Source organism: Phytophthora ramorum (genome assembly GCF_020800215.1).
Source record: "Phytophthora ramorum isolate Pr-102 chromosome Unknown Phyram_PR-102_s0008, whole genome shotgun sequence".
Classification (NCBI taxonomy): Eukaryota; Oomycota; class Peronosporomycetes; order Peronosporales; family Peronosporaceae; genus Phytophthora; species Phytophthora ramorum.
Window position 1 is genome coordinate 1,863,555 of NW_027150654.1, and position 12,362 is coordinate 1,875,916.

General features: G+C 57.8%; 5 protein-coding genes across 6 annotated transcripts; 2 read left to right on the forward strand and 3 right to left on the reverse strand.

Moving 5' to 3' along the window:
- Nucleotides 1-1,032: 1,032 nt before the first annotated feature.
- Nucleotides 1,033-2,403, forward strand: KRP23_9523 (uncharacterized protein; the record flags this gene model as incomplete). Its single annotated transcript, XM_067895081.1, has 1 exon — nt 1,033-2,403. One exon carries the CDS (start codon nt 1,033-1,035, stop codon nt 2,401-2,403), a length of 1,371 nt encoding a protein of 456 aa, XP_067742702.1.
- Nucleotides 2,404-2,814: 411 nt separating this feature from the next.
- KRP23_9524 (putative Ufm1-specific protease) lies at nt 2,815-4,885 on the reverse strand (the record flags this gene model as incomplete). The annotated part of the gene is made up of 2 exons (XM_067895082.1): nt 2,815-4,505; nt 4,582-4,885. The coding sequence occupies 2 exons, from the start codon at nt 4,883-4,885 to the stop codon at nt 2,815-2,817; spliced, it is 1,995 nt and encodes a 664-aa protein (XP_067742703.1).
- An 855-nt stretch (nt 4,886-5,740) lies between these two features.
- Nucleotides 5,741-9,142, forward strand: KRP23_9525 (the record flags this gene model as incomplete). 2 transcript variants are annotated; one of them, XM_067895084.1, is made up of 1 exon in its annotated part: nt 5,741-9,142. In XM_067895084.1, the coding sequence occupies one exon, from the start codon at nt 5,741-5,743 to the stop codon at nt 9,140-9,142; it is 3,402 nt and encodes a 1,133-aa protein (XP_067742704.1). The 2 variants fall into 2 exon arrangements, with proteins under 2 accessions (XP_067742704.1, XP_067742705.1); XM_067895085.1 differs by having other exon boundaries at nt 8,513-9,142.
- Nucleotides 9,143-9,584: 442 nt separating this feature from the next.
- Nucleotides 9,585-10,071, reverse strand: KRP23_9526 (uncharacterized protein; the record flags this gene model as incomplete). The annotated part of the gene is made up of 3 exons (XM_067895086.1): nt 9,585-9,628; nt 9,696-9,768; nt 9,832-10,071. 3 exons carry the CDS (start codon nt 10,069-10,071, stop codon nt 9,585-9,587), a joined length of 357 nt encoding a protein of 118 aa, XP_067742706.1.
- Nucleotides 10,072-10,408: 337 nt separating this feature from the next.
- Nucleotides 10,409-12,180, reverse strand: KRP23_9527 (uncharacterized protein; the record flags this gene model as incomplete). The annotated part of the gene is made up of 2 exons (XM_067895087.1): nt 10,409-11,047; nt 11,119-12,180. The coding sequence occupies 2 exons, from the start codon at nt 12,178-12,180 to the stop codon at nt 10,409-10,411; spliced, it is 1,701 nt and encodes a 566-aa protein (XP_067742707.1).
- Between the last annotated feature and the right edge of the window lie 182 nt (nt 12,181-12,362).

The window sequence follows — 12,362 nt, forward strand, 5'->3', positions numbered from 1 at the left end:
GTCCATTTGAGGATCTAGAACAACGCCCTGGTCGTCGTCTACATGTGGCAGACCAATATAATTTACAGCGAGCTCTGCTGTATAGCTGCCGCATGCTGCTTCACCCGAGATCTTGCACGATAGAAAGCTGCTACATGTACGATAGCAATGGCGAGCGTCGAGCGGTAACGTCAAAGTGACAATGTAATGATATACCTGTGTGTGCCACATCATATATATACTTGAAGTACAATATTACATGCACGTACTCCACCGGCTTGTTTGCAGCCCCAGACCAGGACGCCATTCCACTTGGCGCTTCGACTGCGACTGCGACTGCGCCGTTCCTGGCTCGTGGTCGTTTTAGGCCTGGGAGTTTTCGCTTTAGCTGTCGCCGAACGGATAGTGACATGTTTTTTTTGCAAGGGGGCCAGTTCTTTTCGCCACGTCGCTCCACCCAGCTGGCGGGCGCAGCCAAACTCATTTGGATTGAATATCCGACTCTCGAAAGCGGTGGTTAACAATGCCAGCGAGCGCAGTTTTCTCGAGGCTAGTGTCGCCGGCGGCACTGGGACTAATGGTGCCCATGCATGGATGCAGCATAAGCTCACTGCAGCAACAGCATCGATAACCGGCGTCCAGTTTCGTTCGAGGCGAGTTGCCCTACCCCTCGGCACCGGGCACTTCTAGGAATCGTCGTGTTGCCGTTGGCCATACAAAAGGCAAGTCACTCGGACGAGTCGGCGCCGCGTGTCCGGATCAAATCGCTCCGGGGCCGCTCGTTCTGGAAGGATTCCGATACTCAAGCCAAGTGCGACCCCATTTTTCTCAAGGCTGGCCCGCGCCTCCCCTCGTGTGTTCCGCAGTGGGGAACTCGGCGCAGGGGGAAGAAGAGCGGAAGCAGCAGCTTGGGTGACGACACCTCGCGCTCGCATCGAAGCGTCGGGAGCTTAAATTTTAGCTCGCGCCCACTCGCCGGCCCTGCCACTTCCACTCCTTCGCGCTTCAAAGGGAAAAGAGCGAAGAGGACGCACCACTCCATATCTTGACAGCATGTTGGCCATGGCGCAGCGCCCGGCCGAGCCCGCGGCCATGATGAACCACCGCGGGGAGCGCATCATGCCGTTGCCGTACCGCCCCAAGAGCAAGGCCAAGACGCGCAAGCTGTCGGTACTGGAGGGTGACTACGAGCACGCGCACCTGACCAAGAAGCAGCGCAGCGACAACAACATGGAGCCTGAGCTCGAGCTCGATCCTGGCGTGTACCAGGAGAGCAAGAACTCCCCCTTCGACATGCACCTGCAGGCTGTGTACGAAGGCCACGCTGAGGACGGACTGCAGTTCTTCGAGTCGCACGGCTACTACGACATCAGCGACGCCAACACCGTCGAGATGTTCCGCCAGAACTTCGGCTTTGGAGACGGTTTCTGGCTCGGCAAGGAGGACGAGGAGGAGGAGGACCTCGAGTTGGACTCGATGGGCCCCGCTGTCTACCCCTTCGGCTCCCAGCTGCAGATCTTGAGCTCGCGGGCACTATTGCACCGCGAACGCACGGACTCTGGCAGGTTCACGCTGCTGGACGACGACGGGAACGAGGTGGACGAACACGCGCTGTGGGAGCTCGAGCGAGAGGACAGACTCAAGGCCAAGAGCCTCGAGCTGGACGACGACGACCTCGCTGAGCTCGCCCATGACGAGGTGAGCATGGTGCAGGCCATTTCCGTCATCCGCACGGAGAAGATCCAGCTGCAGGAGTTCTTCCTGCAGGCCTTCCGAGAGGAACAGGCTCGCATGTCGAACATTACGGGCCCGGTGCTGCAGCAGGTGCACCGCACGGAACTGCCGCAGGCCATGCCTCCTGCAGATCTCGAGCTGCCGCCGTACTGCGGATACGTGGACTTGCTCAAGGACACGATCCCCTTTATGATGCGCAGCTGGCACAAGCGCTGGTTCTACCTGGACTTCCAGGCGGGCGTCGTGCTCATGTACAAGCGCAGCTACTGGAAGAGCCCGCGCGGCGTGGTGGACCTGCGTAATGTTGCTCACATCGAGAAGATGAGCCAGGGGGACTTCCGCGTGGAGTTCCACGACACGGGAGCCGACGCGCCGGCCATGATGCTCATGCGCGCCAAGTCCTCGGAGGAGGCGGAGCTGTGGACGAACTTGCTGCGCTTTGCCAAGCAGGCGTCGCGTGGTGCACCCCGCCTCACGGACACGGTGATGGACAACACCAAGGCGCTGATGAAGAAGGCCAACAAGAAGAACCAGGTGGACATCCTGGCCCAGATGCTGCAGAACTCGGCGAACAGCGCACGGTCAAGCAACCTGCGCGCGATCGCCCAGGCCTCGGCATCTGCAGCATCAGCTGTCTCGAACAGACGCAGCAATAAACAGAACAGACACCGCCACGCGCTGACGACGTAGGCTCGCGGCACAATCACAAACAAGACACATGGTGGGCCGACCCAAGCAGGCCGCATCCAACAGACAAGATGACCAAGACGAGAAAAAGCAGAAGACAAGACAAACTGTAAGGGGGAGGACCTTCCTCTCTTGCCCAGAAAAACAAGCGGAGCTCTCTATCTATTCCCGTTCAAGTGTACAAGAGCTTTCAGCGTACTGCCTCGACATGTTCATAGCCAGAAGGCACTTCAACCGACTACTCAACTGCCCACCACCACACAACCAACTCGACATGCCCCACGATTGAGCGGCACGTATCCTCGTTCCGCCCTATCGCGAAGTTTGTCGCCAAAGCAGAAACAAGGGAAGAATACAATATTTTCTGTAGCTGTACGAATGGACCGATCCATTGCGTTTGCTTTCTCTATTCACTTAGACACCGACGTTAGGACGTTGAGGCAGGCACAGATTGTAGAAGCTGTTCTTGGCGAAGGTCGTAGTCTTCCGCCAACTGCAAGGCACAGCCTTGTACCCTTCGAGCGTCACGGTCTGCTGCTGGATAGTGCCCAGATCCTCGTCGCCAGTATAGTGCGGGTCTAGCGTGAGGAAGGCGCAGACTCCTGCATCCGGGTCGTAGTCCACGCCTAGCAGCGTGAATGCCAACTGGCCGCCGCCCATCATAACTGGAGTCCCCTGTGTCTCGAAGTGATACAGGAGCTCGCGCGCCACGTCGGGCAGCATGGCACCGCTGGAAACGCTCAGCGAGCGGAACGTCACGCCAAAAAGCTCGTCCAGCACGTAACCGACTTCCAGACTGCCGATCCACTCGGTTGAGCCTTGGAATCGTGCGGGCTTGTCCCCCATCTTAACCAAGGCACTCTGAATTTGCTCATGCGAAAGGAAACGCTGCTGCGTGTAGTGCTGCACGAACAGCCAGGACGACAGAGTCTGCAGCGATCGATACGCGCAGCCCCAGCCTTTGTCGTTCATACCTTGCTGAAGATAATGGTAGTAGCCATAGAAACCATCCACCAACGCTTGCTGGCCCTGAGATCCAACGCCTGAACTCGGGATGCCCTCGTGCACGTTATACAGCACGTCACTTGCAGCGAGCCACTCGCCTTGCTGAGCCAACGAGCAGCCACGGGACACACGGAAGAGAGCTTGATCCATAGGTTGGAGGAACACACGATGAAGTCTCTGGAGCGTTTCCACTTCGTCCATGCTATCATCGCTACTGTGGTCAGCGTTAGTCGAGCTCGAAATCACCATTAACGGGAACGCCGCGCCAACCAGTGGGAACTGGTGCGCCACGACGGAAGCCACAGACCCGGGGGCATTGTCTACTTTGCCCACAATATCTGCCAACTGGTCATGAAGCTGTTGGCGTAGCAGCGCCAGCGCTTGCGGAACCGACGAGTCCACAGGTACCACGACAAGTGCATCGCAATGCGCATGGAAGCGGCGACGTGGGTTCTTCGAGACAGAAGGTGCCGGAATGGTAACCACAGGAGCTGCCACCTCTGCCGAAGCATCCAGTGGCGCGAGGCTTACCAGCAAATCCAAGTTGGCGATATCACCGTACTCCAGCGAGGGTAGGAAACCTACTTTCCCATCTTCCTCTCCAGCTTGCTTGGCATTCTGCTGTGCCTGTCGCGCCGCCCCCTTCTTACTTTTCTTGCCATTGTTCTTCTTGCCCTTCGTCTCCTCTGCATAGCTCTCAGCTTTGAGCAATATGGCCTCCAGTAGCACAGGCTTGGCATCAGGAGACAAGGCGTCGTCTCCACGCGCATTCAGCACACGGAAGGTCCTGCCTTTTTTGCTCTGGACGCCCACCCGCACGTAGAAGCCTTCTTCCTCACGTGTAGCAGCCTGGCATCTCTGCAGCTGGTGCAGCAACATACTCTTGTCGCCGAGCACGTGCAGATCCACGGCACAACGCAACGGAGCGAAACCCACCACGCGATGGAAGTCTCGTGCGTGTAGACACTGCACCACCTCCAGCTCCAGCTCTGCAGTCTTCCCATCCACACAACGGAACAGCCTCGGGGTCTGTGTTACCAGTTCATACACCAGCACAAGCTCTCCGTCGTCCTCCTTAGTTACTTGCAACGCGACAGATTCTGGCCATTGCAGAATGATACAACGTTAGCTTAAATATTGAAAAGGCATCCAAAAGATACGGAAATCCGAGCGCACCGAGTTCATTTCCGGCGTCTGAATCTTCACCATGCACCACCGCGAAGCTGCCAATGCGCGAGAGGCCCCCAGGCAAGTGGTGGTCGAAGGAGTCGCCCGTAGACAGACGGAGCAGCCCCCAGACCGCGATTTGCTGTGTGACGGAGACGTCATCTCCACTGGACGTCACGGACCGCTGCGTGCCGACGACTGCGCCGCGAGTGAGAATAGAGTAAGAAGAGGCGTCTTCGCTGTCTTCGGCCGCGTCGGGGCCGGCGAAACGCCGCAGGGAACGCAGCAGCGGCGCCGGGAGGAAGGCCTGCATTGGATTGTATCTGACGTAGAACCGGACGCTGTAATTGGGTTAAAGTTGTTTGCTTTACTGCCAATGAGAGAGCGATGACTAGCGTCCAATCGTATGGGCGTCTGCGTTTAATTGGCGCACGAAGGGCCATTATTTCGGCCAACCACTGACCATCAAGTTAGTGACCAACGGGTCATGTGCAACATTCCTCGTAAGCAGGCATGTCGCTAGTGATGGCGTTGCATGCCCGGCGTGGCCAACACTGCACAACGCACACGTACATCTCGCTGAGCGACGCTAGTGCGCTGCCTTTTGCCATTTTGCCAATGGACTACGGCTACGGCGGCCGTGACTTTCCTTTTCGGTACGAGATTGGACTGGCCCTTCAACGAAACCGGGAACGCTACCGCGCCCGACTGACGCGCATCTCCTCAAATATCCGGCCGTTGCAACTGCCGTCTCAAACTGCGAGTCCTGTGAGGTCCTCACATGGCGCCGCCTTCGACTCGGAGGAACACATAGCTCCACCACGCCCAAGTATTGTAGATATCTGCCCACCCAGAGTCCAACCCGCACTTCTAAGGCAACAAGAAAAAAATCCGAGGCCTCAGTTCGCATAAAACGGACAGTCGTGCGCAGTAGTACAATCTATCGCTCCCGACCCAATCGGTAACACTAACCGCCCTTTCCTGGGTCAGGCTCAGTTCATTTTTCCTCGCCAGCCGGTAACGCTTTATCCCGACAGGGGGAGGACTCCAGGTCTCTGCACAACAGCAAATACCGCCGTGGACCGCTGGTCGGCACAGGTGAATCGCCTCGCTGCCTGTCCAAGTTCTCGGCCCAAGTGGTTAGTATCCAGGCAAAATTCAAGCCGCCATGCCCATGATCTACCGGCGCAACAGAGGCCTGTCGCCCACGCAGGAGCTGGACGACGTCGCGCGTGGTGTCAAGCCCTCGGACACAGACGCATCGATTCTTGGCCGCACGCGTCGCTGGTGGCGCGGCCGCAGCGTCATCCTGGCGTCGCAGAGAGTGTACCAGACCATGTGGCTGGCTGTGCTCGTGTACGCGTTCCTGGGGCTGCCCGTGCTCGGACGCGTGCTCAACTTCGCCAGGTTCGTGCACCGCTTCAGCGCGCCCAAGATCCTACAGGGCCTCGTGGCCGGCCTGCTGCAGGACGTGGCCATCTTCCTGCAGGCCTCGACCTGCATCTGTCTGGTCAAAGTGCTCTTCGACGCCGACAACTTCACGCCGCAGGGGCTCGTGGCAGCCAACAATGCGCGGAGCTTCCCCAACTCTGGCTTCTTGAGGGAACGCAGCGGCAGCGCGAGGTTCCTTCCGGTCTATATGCCAGTACTGGCCAATGAGTACGACCTCCGAGACGAAGGGATGGAGGCCTTGGCGTCGGGAGTGGCAACGAACCACAGGACGCTGCTGAGTCTTGGAGCGGCGGCGAACCGCCCGGCGCTCGTGGCGAGAGCCAAACGAGCGCTGCATTCGGTCGTGATCCTGTCGCTGCTGCAGCTGATCCTCGTGGCCGCGACGATCGCGAGCGTGGCGGACTTTTGCCTCCAGGTGACAATGCACCCGAGACTGAACCGCGCGTTTGTGAACATTTTCTTCAACTACATGACGCAGTTCACGGCCTCGTTGATGGACGAGGAGGTGCTGACTCGCACTGTGGTGGGGTCCTGGGCCGTGTATTTTGCGCTGATTGCGGCACTCACGTATGGGTTTTACACGGGAAGATTGCCGCTCGCGTCGGATTTCCTTCGACTGCCGAGCGCGCTGTGCTGCTGTTTCGATCGCCGCTACAACGCACGGAAGGACTCGATGGCGTCAACTAACTCGGCTGCGTCGACCATGTCTGGATCGTACGTGACGAACTTGTTCGCGTCTTACTGGCAACGGGCAGGAAAGCCGACGCGCACACGGAGGCGCAGCAGCCAGAATTACAGTCACCTGCCGGGAGGAGGCTTTGCAGGGTGCTCCAGTGGATATGCCACGGCAGTTGCCTCAGGTTCGTCGTTGTGCTCGTCAGGCTATGGATCGTACACCAAGTCTGGACCGCTGACAGTGCTGGCTCGATGCATTCTGGCTAGTGTGCTGGTAACCGGTGCTGCGCTCTCAGCGTCGCTGCTTTTTGATGGCAAGGGCGGCGTGGACATGAAGCTCATGAACAACGCCTTGTTCACGCTTCAGACTGAGCAGTTTTTCGAGCACCCCACACGGATTCATCGCGAGGAGATCAATTGCACCGCAGCAAGCGACGTGCTGCGATCTACACTCGGCGTCTCCGAGAAGTACGACCTGGACAACCTTGGAAATGACGACCACTGCGCGCTGCTGTGGCGCAAGACGACGGGTTTCGAAGGCGATAACGTGTTCGAGTTGGATCTGAACGTAACAACGCCCGAGCCAGTATCCGAAGCGGCGGAGAATACCACAGCTGATGCGAACTCGAGATCAGCAGCAGCGGAGAACGCCGCAAAGGTGCAACCAAACATTATCGTCATCAACATGGAATCCTGGAGACACCTGGATGTAGGCGTACTTGGTGGCGCCCCCAAAAAGGAGGCAACCGGCAAGAGTGCAACGCCGCATTTCGACGAGCTGGCGAAAACGGGTGTGCTGTACAGCAAGCACTACACGCAGTGCGTTCAAACCACGCGTACGCTGTTGACGACCTTGTTCGGCATGCTGCCGTCGTGCACAGAAACAACAGCGCTCAAGCAGTACAGCACCACGCTTAACGTGCGTGGACTCCCGCACTTTCTGAAGCAGCGTGGCTACTTTAACCTCTTTTGGAGCGCTGTCGATCTCACGTGGGAGTACTGGGACAAGTTTCTCTTGAAGAATGGCTTTGATAAGCTCGTGGACGACCGCAAGATCCGCAAAATGCTGCACGAGTCCCGCAACTACAAGAATACGCCCGACGATCACTTTTCGTGGGGAATGCACGATCACCTGTCCTTTGAGATGCTGCTGTACGCCATCGAGTCGTCGCACAACGCTAGTACGAACTCTATCGATGCGTCGGCTCAAGCAAATGCGTCATCTGTGGAGACTAGCGCCAATGGTGACATGCTCAGGACGGCTACAAACGCGACAGAAGCTGAGAACACGTTGATGGTCCCTGAGGCCCCAGCCAAGGGCAGACATTACCACGCAACGCACTCAAGCAAAAGCGCCGAGTCAACATCGACACTGGCGACCAAAAACTCAACCACCACGAGCAATGCCCCTGCCACGAAGCCTCCGCTTCCTGGTTGGGAAGGACTGCAGACGCCTTATTTTATCGACATGTACAGTATTACGAGCCACAACCCATGGGCACTGCCGGACTTCTTCGATGCGCCGGACCTCTCCGGTCTGTACACGCGGTACAACAAGAAGTACTTGGATTCGATGTACTTCTCGGACGAGATGCTTGGCGACTTCATCGCTGCGTTGCGTACTAAGGGACTGATGAAGAACACAATTGTGATCATTGAGGGCGACCACGGCTACGGGCGTCTGGAGCACGACAACAACCCGTCCATTGCAGACTCCGGTGTGTGGGATGAAGCTTCCAGGGTGCCATTCCTCCTGCTTGCCGACGATTTCCTTCGCGAAGAGGATAGGGGCACAGTAGTAACTCAGCTGTCGATGCAGTCGGACCTGATGGCCACGATTGCCGACATCCTGGGTGTTACCCCCGAGGATCCGCTCTACCAGCACGGCTACGGCCACTCCATGAAGCGCCGTCGTGCGCAACCGGAGGCTCAAAAGGAGGCGCAGGAGCTTGCAGCCCAGACTGTGAAGGACAAGGATGCGGAGCTCAAGGACTCGGAAGCGGAAGCGCTGGCTGCGGAGGCACGAGAAAGCCCTCAAGAGCGCCGCGTCGTCATGTGCAACCCGTTCAACGGAATGAGCAAGGGTGTGCGCACCGAAGAGCTCAAGTACATCTTCCACCCGGACGGTTCCTACAACGTGTTCGAGCCTGTCATCGACCCGGCCGAGAAGAAGCCGCTGCGAACAGGCTTCGACATCGAGGAGATGGACGATGCCACGCGCGACGTGTTCGAGTACGTTACCAAGGCAGTTGACCTGAACCAGTTCCTCTTCGAGGCCAATCGGTTCATGACTCCAATGCCATCGCCCGCCACAGCAGCTCCAAAGGAAGCGACATCGCTGTACAACCGCTTAAGGAGACCTCACGTGCAAAACGTGACGGAGGAGGAAGTCGAGCCGAAACAGCCACGCGGCCCGCCTGCACCCTTGAACTCGCTAGATTAGACTAGACCTGACCAGACCATGACGCATGCATGCAAGGGAGCCTGGACGACACAGTAGCTTTTTATTAGGAACACCCGCCGCCCATACAGTACAACCAAACACGCGGCATTGACCAGTACTCGTGTGACCATTCACTTGCTTGTCCTGGACTGGCATTATTGCGTCCGTACTGCAGGAGGAAGCTGATTCATCCGAAGACGCAGTAAAGGCGACGGGATTGACAGGCAGACGTGGACGCTGGAATTACGGCCCTTACTTAATAAATATCCTCGCGAGCCTCGTGCGCTCAGCTCTTTCCGCCGCTGCTCCTGTCTTGAATACTCCATGTCTCTTTTTTCCATTACGTCTGCTCTAATCCACACTAGCACATACAAGAAATAATACTCCTCAGCGCCATACGCCGCTTCAATCAGCTCCGAGTTATCTGGCGCACCTACTCCTTTCACACCTTGGCGGTCTTGGCCACTGGTTGATCGAAACTCCCGTCTGCACACAAGCCCCACAACGTCAGCACCAATTCCCCCCCCCCAACGACCAGACACCAGTGACCTACATGCAATGACGGAGATGGCGCTCAACCGCAGCGAGTCCCTGTGCACCGACAGCATCGAGTCGTTCTCCGACTCCTATCAGCAATAAAACAGCGTCAGAATCTCTTCCAGGAGCCCCTTCCTTCTCTCTCTTCGTACTCGTCCACTCTCGAGTCGCTCCTCGGGGATAGGGGACAGCAGAATGGGCTTGAGGCTGGGCCAGTTGAGCCCCAGCTCGTCTTCGGTGAGCACGGCAGCCGGCTCGTACGCGAGCCAACGCGCCTGCGAGCGTCGCACGGCCTTGCGGTACTGCACGACGCGGAAGAGCCAGAGCGCTAGCAGCGCCAGCACCGTCGCGCCCAGCAGGGCCAGCGCCAGCTCCGCCACGTCCAGCTCCATGCTGCTGGACGGCGCCTGCCGTCGTCCTCGGAAGTGCAGGAACACGGTGCCCAGTCGAGAGTCGCCGGCCGAAGCGGTGGAGGCCTGACGCGGGATTTCGGAGACTGATCTGTCGCCGCGATTTGGTCCGCGCGCATTCTTTATGGAGCGGGATTTGTGTCAGAAGGGAGCTTTCAACACGCTGATTTGAGACCAGTGCACAAATCGAGACTCTGTCCCGCTGAGAATAGGTGCATAAGAAGATGCGCAAGAATGATGACGGCTGCTTCAACTCTGAAGTGTCGTCAATGCATGAACATATACTTGGGCCAGTGCTAGGCAGGCTTATAATCCGATCTCACGGACCCTCGTCCGAGGCCTCGACGAGCACAAAGTCAGTGGGGCCGGGGCCTTCGCCTGCCTGCAGATCGCGCGAGTCCAGCTTGGCCTGCAGACTGCGCTGCACCATTCGCGCCTCCTGCGCTTCCTGCACGAGCGCGGCCAGATTCACTTGCGAGTACGGCTGCAACCGCTTCACCTCCTGCACCAGCAGCTTCTTGTGCGAGCGCAGCGTCTGGTTCTGCTGCTCCAGCGCCTCCAACCGCGCAGCCTGCTCGACGTGCGTCTCTCGCCACGAAGACGCCTCCACTTGTGCCGCAGCTAGCTGGGCTTCGAGCTCCATGTTCTCGACGGACCGCCACAGACACTGCTCTTGGAAACCAGCGCATAGTCTCTGTACGCGCTCCAGCTCGCTCGAAGGTCTTCCCTCCGGCTGCGTGGCCGAGCCATCGGGTGTCGCAGTGGACGGTGCCGTAGTGTCTTCAGACTCTGAGTTAGAGTGTCTCGATACCTTCGGCACGGGACCACCCGCGGTCGCGAACTCGAGCTGGGTGATGGTCTCCAAATTGGCCTTGTAGATCTCCTCAGCGATTTGCACGCGGTCCAGCGCTCCCTTGAGCTCCTTCTTGGTGGCCGCAAGGCTATCTTCAAGGCGAAGCTGTCGTCCGCAACAGAAAGACACACACGTCAGTCCCACCGTTATACAGTCAGCAAACACTCAAAACTTACGACTTGCTCCTCGAGCTCGTAAGTTCGCCGCTCCATTAGAGCCACCGGCATCTGATTCTCCACCGCAGCACCTTCGCTCTCGCTGTTCTCACCAAAACCGTCTTCACTTCCTTCCTCAGTTCCCCCCCACCCGGGCACATCTTCCAACGCCGTGATGTCCGAGGCAATGACGTGTTCATGCAGCCAATCCGCCGTGTCAACACCATTCAAGCCATCTGCAATCTCCAGGATGCACTCCGCAGAGTCCAGCGGCACCACCTTCACTTGGAACTGCAGCAGCTTCGACAGCACACTGCTCGTATCTGCATTCTCCCACTCCAGCGTTATCGCTCCCGTCTCCTCCGCAACAAAGTGTCCATACACAAAAGCTGCCTCCTCCAAACTGTCCGGGAATTCACAGCTCGTACGGTAGTGCGCCACCTCCCTCTCTTCCTGCTCCCCCGGTGTCACATCATTGCTACTAGCACTGTACGGGTCAATCTCCTCCTTACCTCTCTCATCTTCTCTCGAAAACCCCGCACTGAACATCAATCCTGATCCTTGCGACGCAAACTTCCACAACACCAGCTTCTTCTCCCCTTCAGCCACGTCCACAGCGACCCCTCGGGACGCACGGCCGCAAACAGCCACCCGCACCTCCACCAACCCCATCTGCTCCACCCCAGCTACAATTCCCCTCTCCACCGCCTCTCTGTAGCTCTGTCCGATGGTCTCATGGCTTGTCAACAAGTTGGCATGAAGGAACGTCTTTAATGCCAGAGACGTCGCCAGGAGCTCGGGATTCGTCACCAATGGGATCAGACAAGCCTCCAGCGCAACTGCCAGGCGAGCCCCAGCCTGTTGCCACGTATAAAAGCTCGGTTTAGCCTCATACGCTTCAATAGCCAGGAGAACGGGCGACTGAGCGACTTGAGCGGCAGATTCCAGCGCCAAGTGCTGGAACTCGCGCAGACTGCGCTCGAGCACGCGAAAGTGGCCTTCGTAGTGGAGCAGCACGAGCACGAGGGTGGCCAGAGGTCCTTCCTCGGCAGGACAAGGCGGCGCCTTCACTGCCACTTCCATGTTGATTCTTTTGCAAATTGCTACTATCGGCTAAAGTTGCTGTAAAACAGAGTGAATTTAGTTCATTCAAGGCTAATAGTTGAGATAAATAGCAGCATTTATACTATGATATTTGGCGCTCGGGACAAATTTAGCCGGAACAATTCACAATACAATAGTGAACACGAATATTTGCTTTACCA